We start from the raw sequence: 12,341 nt of genomic DNA on the forward strand, positions 1-12,341 counted from the left end.
AGTCTCTACCCAAGTCTTTACATCAAGTCTTCGAAAGGAGAAAATGCTACAGGTATGTGATACCTGTTGAATTGTCTGCAGCGAAAGCCTAAACTAAACCCAACTAAACGGTTACACTTCATATGAATACCCTCTTCATTACTCCATGTGCTTCAGGGAAGGGCAGCAGTCTCCAGAGCATTGGCACAGGACCTATGGCAAGTGTTCCGGGAACGAGGTTTACAACATCGCCATGAGAGACAGCGTCTTCTTCTCGGAATACATGGGGAAAAGCTTTACCTACACCTCCTTCAAATCGCATAAGAAGTAAGTAGAAAACACCAATACGTTTTGGGGGGGGGGTCCTAGGGTCAAGGGTCACAGACTTGCCATTAAACAAACCAACTGACAAATGAAGATATTTTCTTGTGATCCCAGATCTAATGGTTAGATTTACTGTGCTATTTCATTTGTATCCATGGATGATGACGGATATATGGGCTTAAATGCTCAAGAAACACTTTTCACCAACAAATGTTATTTTATTCATCACATGCTTCTTAAATGACAGGTGTAGACTAACAGTGAAATACTTACTTATGGGCCCTTCCCAACAATGCAGAGAGAAAGAAAATAGAGAAATAATAGAAAACTAATAACACGTAATAATAAAAGTAATAAAAAATACATAATGAGTAACGAAAACTTGGCTATATACACGGGGTACCAGTACCGAATCGATGTGCAGGGGAACGAGGTAATTATAGATACAGTTGAAGTCGGAAGGTTACATACACCTTAGCCTAATACATTTAAACTCAGTTTTCACAATTCCTGACATTTAATCCAAGTAAAGTTTCCCTGTCTTAGGTCAGTTAGGATCGCCACTTTATTTTAAGAATGTGAAATGTCAGAATAATAGTTGAGAGAATTATTTATTTCAGCTTTATTTTTTTATTTTTTCTACCCGTTTTGGGTAGCCTTCCACAAGCATCCCACAATAAGTTGGGTGAATTTTGGCCCATTCCTCCTGACAGAGCTGGTGTAACTGAGTCAGGTTGTAGGCCTCCCTGCTCGCACACGCTTTTTCAGTTCTGCCCACAAATTTTCTATGGGATTGAGGTCAAGGCTTTGTGATGGCCACTCCAATACCTTGACTTTTTGCCATTTTGTCACAACTTTGGAAGTATGCCTGGGGTCATTGTCCATTTGGAAGACCCATTTGCAACCAAGCTTTAACTTCCTGACTGATGTTTTGAGATGTTGCTTCAATATATTCACATAATTTTCCTGCCTCATGATGCCATCTATTTTGTGAAGTCCCTCCTGCAGCAAAGCATCCCCACAACATGATGCTGCCACCCCCGTGTTTCATGATTGGGATGGTGTTCTTCAGCTTGCAAGCCTCCCCCTTTTTCCTCCAAACATAACGATGGTCATTATGGCCAAACAGTTCTATTTTTGTTTCATCAGACCAGAGGGCATTTCTCCAAAAAGTACGATCTTTGTCCCCATGTGCAGTTGCAAACCGTAGTCTGGCTTTTTTATGGCGGTTTTGGAGCAGTGGCTTATTCCTTGCTGATCGGCCTTTCAGGTTATGTTGATATTGGACTCGTTTTACTGTGGATATAGATACTTTTGTACCTGTTTCCTCCAGCATCTTCACAAGGGCCTTTGCTATTGTTCTGGGATTGATTTGCACTTTTCGCACCAAAGTACGTTCATCTCTAGGAGACAGAACGTGTCTCCTTCCTGAGCGGTACGATGGCTGCGTGGTCCCATGGTGTTTATACTTGCGTACTATTGTTTGTACAGATGAACATAGTACCTTCAGGCGTTTGCTCCCAAGGATGAACCAGACTTGTGGAAGTCTACAATTTGATTTCTGAGGTCTTGGCTGATTTCTTCTGATTTTCCGATGGTGTCAAGCAAAGAGACACTGAGATTGAAGGTGTAAGCCTTGAAATACATCCACAGGTAAAAAAAAATATTTTATTTTTATTTCACCTTTATTTAACCAGATAGGCCAGTTGAGAACAAGTTCTCATTTACAACTGCGACTTGGCCAAGATAAAGCAAAGCAGTTCGACACATACAACACAGAGTTACACATGGAACAAACAAACATACAGTCAATAATACAGTAGGAAAAAAGTCTATATACATTGTATGTAAAGGAGATATGATAAGGGAGGTAAGGCAATAAATAGGCCAAGGTGGTGAAGTAATTACAATATAGCAATTGAACACTATAATGGTAGATGTGCAGAATATGAATTTGCAAGTAGAGATACTGGGGTGCAAAGGAGCAAGATAAATAAATAAATACAGTATGGGGATGAGGTAGTTGGATGGGCTATTTACAGATTAGTTATGTACAGGTGCAGTGATCTGTGAGCTGCTCTGACAGCTGGTGCTTAAAGCTAGTGAGGGAGATATGTATCTCCAGCTTCAGTGAGTTTTGCAGTTTTTTCCAGTCATTGGCAGCAGAGAACTGGAAGGAAAGGCGGCCAAAGGAGGAATTGGCTTTACATTTTACATTTACATTTTAGTCATTTAGCAGACTCTCTTATCCAGAGCGACTTACAGTAGAGTGCATACATTTTTCATTTTACATACTGAGACAAGGATATCCCTACCGGCCAAACCCTCCCTAACCCGGACGACGCTATGCCAATTTTGCGTCGCCCCACGTACCTCCCGGTTGCGGCCGGCTGCGACAGAGCCTGGGCGCGAACCCAGCCCAGCCTGGGCGCGAACCCAGAGACTCTGGTGGCGCAGCTAGTACTGCGATGCAGTGCCCTAGACCACTGCGCCACCCGGGAGGCGGGCTTTGGGGGTGACCAGTGAGATATACCTGCTGAAGCGAGTGCTACGGGTGATTGCTGCTATGGTGAAAATAAACGCAGTTGACAGTGAGAGGACGTTTCTTTTTTTGCTGAGTTTATAACCAGGAGTAAAGTGACTTGGCAACAGTATAGATAATAAACAGTAGCAGCGGCGTAGGTGATGAGTCAAAAAAAGTTTGCGCAAAAAGGGTGAATGCAGATGGTCACGGTAGCTATTAGGTGTTTATACCAGGTATACAATAAACATCAGCAAGTTTTTTAAACTGAAATTAGGACTGATTCGACATATTTAAAACCAGCCCTATTTATGGACAAGAGTAGGGCCTTGACCACAATAATAATAATAATAATAATAATAATAATGGATGAAACTTTTATAGAACTTTTCATAACAGAAATCTCAACGCACTTCATAAGCACAAAACAAACAAACAAGCAAAATATCATGACAGGTCAACCAATAGATGCCAAGTCTTTGAAAGCTGCATCCTACAAAGAAGGACAGAGTCATTTCATGGCTTGAGTGGAGAGCTGTTCAGAGGATGGTAAATGATGGTGATGGAGTCTGCTAATGATCTTTTAGAGGGCAAGTCCAGTAACCAGCATTAATCATATAGCCACTGGAATTCTCCTCTTCCAATCTGTGAAGGACCCATTTGGGGAATGCGTCGGCAGCTCTGGGCAATAGAAAGCTCGCCACAATGTTCAGAACAGTAGCCTGCCGTCCTCTCTACGAGCCCTCTGCCTCAGCACTGTATTCCTCCGTCTCCAATTCCTCTTACACTTCAAGTGACTCCTTATGACCATACCTGGAAAAACCTAGGGCCTTAGCAAAAACTCTGGGCTCATCATGTGGTCAGGAATGACTCAGGCGCCCAGTCAAACAGGCTTTTCTCTCCCTCTGTTATTTTCCTCTGTATCTCCACTCTGTATAATCTAACACTTGCCCTATATCTCTATCTCTGTCCTCAGGTATGGTGTGTGTCTGATCGGGGTGTGCCGGGAGGACAGTAAGAGCATCCTGCTGAACCCCGGGCCCCAGTTCCGAATGAGCCCCAATGACACCTGCTTCTACATCAACATCACCAAGGAGGAGTATTCTACCTTTAAGACCCAGAGGGAGAGGATGGTCAGCCGGCCTCGCCTGCCAGTACCCAGTGTCATCGCCAGCATGGGTCAGTAATATGAGCTCTATTTCAATATCAAAACGTATGTACTACGTAGTATGAAGTGATGTACACTAGCAAGTGAGTAATGTATTGGATAAGTATACTGTGCTAGTGTGGATATTGGTATATATTAACATGGATTATTCTGCATTATTGAACTACAATTGGTATTTTCCTGAAATATTATGAATGAATTCACTTGTAAGACAGACACAGAAAAATGCCAACAATTAATAGTATGTTGTAAATGTTGTGCTACTTTGTATCCTTGTTCAGGCACTGTGGCCATAGACCTCCAGGACGCAGGCTGCAAGCCCCACTGTGGGCCCACTCTTTGTCTCCCCCCAGAGGACATTAAGGGTAACAGCAGGAGGCCCAGCATCAGCCCCGTGCTAGAGGTGCCAGACACTTCCTCTCTGCACACAGGTGACCTCTATAGCGACCAATCAGAGGATGAGAACCTGCCCTCCGACGAGGACCTATCAACTGAGGAGTATGTTTTATATCATTTCTATAAGAGGATGTAAGCCAAACTTTGCACACACAAAAAAAAAAAGAAATTGGGGAAACATTGATACCATGCAATATGTCTTACTTTTTATTCTCCATTTAAAAAAAAAAATGGGGTAAAAAAAGAGTATGTAAGCCTTTTGGTTATTTCAGTTAGTGGTCTCCAACTTTGGTCCTGGAGTGCTACAGTGTGCACTTGATTCAATTAACTACAGATATAGGATCTTATTTTGACATATTTTGTCACAGCAAAATAATCCTGCAGCAACAGGATTTGAACGTTTAGTCCAGTGGATGAGCCATCCTCCCCTCACCAGCCTCCACTGGTTTAGTCCATAATGTCGCTTGATCAGTGGTTAGGCTATTAGCTGGCCAAAAGTAAGTTACATGTCCAATAATGTTAATACAAATGTGTGTTAGTGTGGGTTTTCAGTGAATTTATTGTCAATCACAAAGCTCATCTGCATTTCCTGTGGTGCAAGAAAATTCTCAGCAACAAAAGAGTGATCAAATTAAGACCCTACACCTGTATGTTCTAGACTGAAGACCATGCATAGGTGATTGATTCAGGTAGGTTAGTGCTGGAACAAAAACTTGCACAACAGGTAGCTCTCGCCGAGACTGGAGTTGGAGAACACCTGCAGTAGATGATGATTTGTGAGACAATAATGACATTTGTTTGGCTATGAATTTGAATGGGAGATCCATACTCATAAAATATGAATTGTGTGTCTGTTTATTTGAAGCTATGTGAAAGGCTATTCTCCCAACCTGCCCTACATCGGTAGTTCTCCAACACTTTGCCATCTACTGAAGGAGAAAGTACCATACTGTTGCCTCAGACTGGAAGGGGTAAATGATGCAAGTCACTTAATCACTTCAAGCAATATAGGTAGTATTAAGCCATGTTAACCATTGCCGCGATTGATGCTGGTTTCCAGACACAGATTAAGTCTAGACCTGAACTAAAATGCATGCACAATGGGGAATCTGCTTTTTAGTCCAAGACTAGGCTTAATCTGTGTCCGGGAAACCGGAACCACAAAGTATAGCCTATGCTATTTTAATTCAAATACATATTTGTTTAATTAATACATAAAAAACAACAACATAAAAATGTATGTTATTTTCCCCGTAGGGTTGTCAGCATAACAACTTTGAGGACGCCAAAGTGTTCAGCTTTAAGAACAAGCTGATCATTGTGTCGGCTGAGACGGCGGGGAATGGACTGTACAACTTCATCGTCCCACTTAGAGCTTCCTACAGACTAAAGAAAGAGCTGAACCCCATTGTGCTGCTCCTGGATAATCAGTAAGAACAGCGTTTTATGTGATCCTCATACCCTTTTTATTGTGATGCCCTCTTGGTCAGATCTCCATTGTAAAAGCGTTACAGATTTTCGCCGCAGGATGATAACAGTCCTGCAGCAGGAAGATTTGAATATCTGAAGGAATATTTAGAACCCCGCCGGGGTGCAGCTGGAAGCAGTGTTTGTATACAATGCGGTACCATAGCTACCTACGTTGTACCTTAAACTGCAGGTGTAACAGTATAACTTTAAACCTCGCCCCAACACGGGCCAACAACAGTCACCCACGAAGCATCGTTACCCATCGCTCCACAAAAGCCGCGGCTCTTGCAGAGCAAGGGGCAACGCTACATCTAGGTTTCAGAGCAAGTGACGTAACTGATTGAAACGCTACTAGCGCGTACCCGCTAACTAGCTAGCCATTTCACATCCATTACACTCACCCCCCTTTCAACCTCCTCCTTTTCCGCAGCAACCAGTGATCCGGGTCAACAGCATCAATGTAACAGATTAACTTTACGTCGTCCCCTCGCCCCAACACGGGCGCGAAACAGGGACCTTCTGCACACATCAACAACGGTCGCCCACGAAGCATCGTTACCCATCGCTCCACAAAGGCCGCGGCTCTTGCAGAGCAAGGTGCAACCCTACTTGTAGGTTTCAGAGCAAGTGACGTAACTGATTGAAATGCTACTAGCGCGTACCCGCTAACTAGCTAGCCATTTCACATCCGTTACACAGGTCCACTGGGCGCCAGTTCAAGTAGCCTATGTGGTGTTATTATATGTTCAAGGCCAGCAATAAGCAGAATAAATGAGTGGTGGAGTCCGTGTGGTCCAGTGGTTACAGTAGGCCTGTGCTACTGTAGCCGGCGTATAACAGCATAGCAATGTTAGGGCCATCCACGCCAAAGACCATAACTACTGCATATTGACAAATTATACATAGCCTAGCTATAAAACGTGGGCGAGCATCCACACTGAAGGTAACTGTATTGTTCTACAGTAAGCCTACATCTGCCAATCAACTGATGGCCCAAATCGTCAGTGGTGGAAAAAGTACCCAACTGTCACAGTAAAAGTAACAATGACATTACTATGAGGATGTTATGTCACTGGAGGAGTGGATGAGTGACTGAGTTTTCCCCTCATATTGTTTTTTGGTGGCTACTGCTAGAGATGCGAGTGTCATTTGGTGAGCTAGCAAGAAATGTGAATCACTTTGCTAGCTAGCTATATGCTGAACTTGAACGACTCTTAGCGACAGTAAGCATATGTCTTTTTTCCCCCCTTACGTTTATAAAACATACAATCTAACTGCAGTGAAGCCGCTCAACATTCACATTACATTCAGTCGTCTAGCAGACACTCCAGTCCAGAGTGACACACAGGAGCAACCAGGGACAAGCGCACCGCCCAAGGGCACATTGACAGATTTCCCACCAAGCCAAATCGGGGACCCGCCTAAGCTCCCAACCGCCAGGACACCAACCATCCAAGATCCTCCAACTGTTCCCCCGAGAGCTGCTTTTCAACCATTTTTTCTCTATTTTATAAAAGTGACTGTCTCTTTTGGATATGTCGGGTTGGGTACTGTGACAACAAAAATAACAAGATCTATTCAATGGAATTATATTCCATTATTTTCTATGTTGTGATGTGTTATGTTGTCTCACCAGGCCTGACACACAGTTCCTGGAGGCTATCTGTTGGTTCCCGATGGTGTTCTACATGGTCGGCTCCATCGATAAGTACGCCACGCACAACATCACCTTATGACCTTATCGATCATCTAATTTACTGCATTTGTATGCTATTAGTCTCCCTATCAAGAATACATCTAAAGGAAATGGACTGAGTGAACCGAAATATCAATTTCTCAAATAAGTCCTGTGTCCAAAGTCACCTTTCTAGACAGCCCCTGAGAAACTATTAGTTACGATTCTCTCTCCACAGCGAATCTTTCAAAATATAGCTAGCTCATGTGCAGACCCCAGAGGTTTTCCTGACAGTCTACAACAACGGTCTGGAAATTTTCCTGACCTTTTCAAGTCAAATGTGTGTGTGTCTCTCATAGCCTAGATGACCTCCTGCGTTGCGGTGTGTCCTTTGCGGCCAACATGGTGGTGGTGGACAAGGAGAGCACCATGAGTGCAGAGGAGGACTACATGGCTGATGCCAAAACCATCGTCAATGTGCAGACACTGTTCAGGTACCGAAACCATCATCAATGTGCAGACACTGTTCTGTGTTTGGCTATACGGTGTCCCCAAGCGGGGATATCGGCAAGACAGAGCAGCCGGCGGAATAGCATAAGCCGTCAAACAGTGTAGCTAAAAAGGAAGACGGAAACATATTGGTTACCCAGACGTCCTAATTCTGAGCAGTAGAGCAGCTATGTGTCTGGTCTTTCTTGTCTCTACTCTGAAGATGAAAATTAACAACAGCAAAAGTATACCCAGCCACTCACTCCTGTAAAGGGAGGTATAGATAGCTGTATGGGGCTCTGTCGCCTGATAAGGGTGCCCTAAGGGAGTTTTGTGGTGAGCCAAGAAAACCTGTTCCCCTGTAAAACCAAACACATTAAACCCAGAGTTGAACTGCACAAAAGTGACAGGAATCCACAAAGAGAAATTGGTAGGTGTTACCAGGTTTTATTCCCTGCCTCACTCACCTAGAGTGATGGTTCCCCCTTGTGGTGTTCTGAGGAGGTGCATTCGTGAACCTATTCAACTGCGTTCGCTTGCACACGCAACAGTTTTTAGGCAGAATGTGCAGGGCATAAGAGGAGGACCATGATAGATGGCAACTGTCAATCCGTCATCCTGCTCTGTTAGTCTGAGACCGGAGGGAGAGCATTCCTTTTCAGGTCCCTGGCTGGAACCTGAAAAGGTGCCCGAAGTGAGAGTCTAGGGGAGGAGGGCACTTGGAAATGCAGCGCCTCCATTTTATCATATGAGCAAGACCATGAGCTGCTGCACAGTGAATCTTATTTTATTTATAGATGTGCCTCCTCACTGCCACATTTGAGTCATTTAGCAGATGGTCAATTTTCACCTAAAATGACATATCCAAATCTAACTGCTTGTAGCTCAGGCCCTGAAGCAAGGATATGCATATTCTTGGTACCATTTGAAAGGAAACACTTTGGAGTGTGTGAAAATGTTAAGGGAATGTAGGAGACTATAACACAATAGATCTGGTAAAAGATAATACATTGAAATGCAAGAGAAAATCCATAATGTATTATTCCAGCCCAGGTGCAATTTAGATTTTGGCCACTAGATGGCAGCAGTGTATGTGCAAAGTTTTAGACTGATCCAATGAACCATTATATTTATGTTAAAAATGTTGTGTCAAGACTGCCCAAATGTGCCTAATTTGTTTATTAATAACTTTATGTTCAAAATTGTGCACTCTCCTCAAACAATAGCATGGTGTTCTTTCACTGTAATAGCTACTGTAAATTGGACAGTGCAGTTAGATTAACAAGAATTTAAGCTTTCTGCCCATATCAGATATGTTTATGTCCTGGGAAATGTTCTTGTTACTTACAACCTCATGCTAATCGCATTAGTCTACGTTAGCGCAACCATACCGATCACAAAGACGTTTTAAGATGGCTAGGTGGGACAACCACGTATCACAGGCATAGTAAGGGAGGGTCAAACGCAATTTTGTTTTTTTCAGGATTATTTCTTTTGGTGTGTGTGGGGGGGGGGGGGGGGGGGTGTCAAGGTGAGGAAGGTTATTATTTAAGATGCTCTTTGAAGAGGTAGGGTTTCAGGTGCTTTTGGGAGATGGGCAGGGACTCTGCTGTCCTAGCTTCAGGGGGAAGCTGGTTCCACCATTTGGGTACCAACACAGAAAAGAGCTTGGACTGGGCTGAGCAGGAGCTGCCCTCACGTAAGGGTTGGAGGGCCAAGAGACCAGAGGTGGCAGAACTGAGTGCTTGGGTTGGGGTGTAAGGTTTGAGCATAGCCTGAAGGTATGGAAGGGCAGTTCCTCTTGCTGCTCTGTAGGCAAACAGCTTGGTCTTGTAGTGGATGCAAGCCTCCACTGGAAGCCAGTGGAGTGCACTATGGAGCGGGGTAGCATGGGAGAACTTGGCAAGTTTGAAAACCAGGCAGCCTGCAGCTTTCTGGATAAGTTGTAGGGGTTTTATGGCACAAGCGGGGAACCCAGCCAACAATGAGTTGCAGTAATCCAGACGGGAGATGACAAGTGCCTGGATTAGGACTTCCGCCACTTCCTGTGTGAGGTAGGGTCATACTCTACGGATGTTTTAGAGCATGAACCTGCAGGAGTAACTCACTGCTTTGATGTTTGCAGAGAACGACAGGGTGTTGTCCAGGGTCACGCAAGGTTCTTTGCACTCTGGGAAGGCAACACTGTGGAGTTGTCAACCATGATGGAGAGGTCTTTGAGCGGCCAGGCCTTAGCTTGAGGTGGTGGGCCGACATCCAACTACGATACTGCCAGGCACGCAGGGTGTCAGAATGATAAGAGAGACCATGTGAGGATATGACGGAGCCGAGGGCCAAGATCCAAGCCCTGGGGACAGCAGTAGTGAGCGTATGTGGTGCAGACATACAGTGCATTGGGAAAGTATTCAGACCCCTTGACTTTTTACACTTTGTTACGTTACAGCCTTATTATAAAATGTATTAAATTGTTCGTTTTTTTCTCAATCTACACACAATACTCCATAATGACGAAGCAAAAACAGGTTTAGAAGTTTTTGCAAATGTATATATAAAAAAGAAAACGGAAATATCACATTTAAATAAGTATTCAGAGCCTTTACTCAGTACTTTGTTGAAGCGCCGTTGGCAGAAATTACAGCCTTGAGTCTTCTTGGGTATGACACTACAAGCTTGGCACACCTATATTTGGAGAGTTTCTCCCATTCTTCTCTGCAGATACTCTGAAGATCGGTCAGGTTGGATGGGGAGTGTTGCTGCACAGCTATTTTCAGGTCTCTCCACAGATGTTGGATCGGGTTCAAGTCCGGGCTCTGGCTGGGCCACTCAAGAACATTCAGAGACTTGTCCCGAAGCCACTCCTGCATTGTATTGACTGTGTGCTTAAGGTCGTTGTCCTGTTGGAAGGTGAACCTTCACCCCAGTCTGACGTCCGGAGTGCTCTGGAGCAGGTTTTCATCAAGGATCTCTCTGTACTTTGCTCCGTTCATCTTTCCCCTCGATCCAGACTAGTCTCCCAGTCCCTGCCGCTAAATAACATCCACACAGCATGATGCTGCCACCATGCTTCACCGTAGGGATGGTGCCAGGTTTCCTCCAGACGTGATGCTTGACTTTCAGGCCAAAGAGTTCAATCTTGGTTTCATCAGACCAGAGAATCTTGTTTCTCTTGGTCTGAGAGTCCTTTAGGTGCCTTTGACAAATTTCAAGTGGGCTGTCATGTGCCTTTACTGAGGAGTGGCTTCCGTCTGGCCACTACCATTAATGCCTGATTGGTGAAGTGCTGTAGAGTGTCCTCGACACAATCCTGTCTCGGACCTCTATGGACAATTCCGTCGACATCATGACTTGGTTTTTGTTCTGACATGCACTGTCAACTGTGGGACTTTATATAGACAGGTGTGTGCCTTTCCAAATCATGTCCAATCAATCGATATTACTACTACAGCTGGACTCCAATCAATTTGTAGAAACATCTCAAGGATGATCAATGGAAACAGGATGAATACTTTTGTAAAAAGGTATCGGTTTTATATTTTTTATAAATTTGCAAACATTTCTAAAAACATTTTCGCTTTCAATATAGGGCGTTGTTTGTAGATTGAGGAAAATCCTTTTTAGAATAAGTCTGTAACATAACAAAATGTGGAAAAAGTGAAGGGGTCTAAATACTTTCCGAATGCACTGTAGATCCTCTCCACATCACCTAGTAGGAGCGGCCAGCCAGGTAGGATGCAATCCAAGAGTGTGCAGAGCCTGAGACGCCCAGCCCTGAGAGGGTTGAGAGTAGGATCGGATGGTTCACTGTGTCGAAGGCAGCAGATATATCTAGGAGGATGAGAACAGAGGAGAGAGTCAGCCTTGGCAGTGTGGAGAGCCTCCGTGACACAGAGCAGTCTCGGTTGAGTGACCCGTCTTGAAGCCTGACTGGTTAGGGTCAAGAAAATCGTTCTGAGAGAGACAACAAGAGAGTTGGTCAGAGACAGCACGCTCAAGTGTTTTGAAAATAAAAGAATGGATACAGGTCTATAGTTTTTGATGTCAGATGAGTCGAATGTTGGTTTCTTCAGAAGGGGAGCAACTCGGGCCATTTTGAAGTCAGAGGGGATGCAGCCAGTGGTCAGGGATGAGGGAAGCAAGGAATGGGAGGTCTCCAGAGATGGTCTGAAGAAGAGAGGATGGGGTCGAGCTGGGAGGTTTGTTTGACAGCCAAACCTCACTAGTCGCAAGATTTAATCTGGAGAGCGAGGTCAACGCGAGGTCAAAAGAGGTCAACGCGTAGGGTAGTTCTGTGTGAGTGGGACCAGTGAACTCAATCGGCT

The 12,341-nt window shown here is 44.3% G+C and overlaps 1 protein-coding gene across 1 annotated transcript in view; it reads left to right on the forward strand.

The window, feature by feature from the left end:
- LOC129813524 (potassium channel subfamily T member 2-like) overlaps window positions 1-12,341 on the forward strand; it is a 65,667-nt gene that overhangs the window by 31,475 nt on the left and 21,851 nt on the right. The window contains exons 16-22 of the mRNA XM_055865813.1: window positions 157-306; window positions 3,801-4,003; window positions 4,274-4,490; window positions 5,254-5,359; window positions 5,646-5,818; window positions 7,495-7,566; window positions 7,893-8,027. Coding sequence (XP_055721788.1) covers window positions 157-306; window positions 3,801-4,003; window positions 4,274-4,490; window positions 5,254-5,359; window positions 5,646-5,818; window positions 7,495-7,566; window positions 7,893-8,027 — 1,056 coding nt within the window. The remainder of the gene's footprint in view (window positions 1-156; window positions 307-3,800; window positions 4,004-4,273; window positions 4,491-5,253; window positions 5,360-5,645; window positions 5,819-7,494; window positions 7,567-7,892; window positions 8,028-12,341) is intronic.

The sequence above is a fragment of the Salvelinus fontinalis genome, chromosome 17 (assembly GCF_029448725.1).
Source record: "Salvelinus fontinalis isolate EN_2023a chromosome 17, ASM2944872v1, whole genome shotgun sequence".
NCBI lineage: Eukaryota > Metazoa > Chordata > Actinopteri > Salmoniformes > Salmonidae > Salvelinus > Salvelinus fontinalis.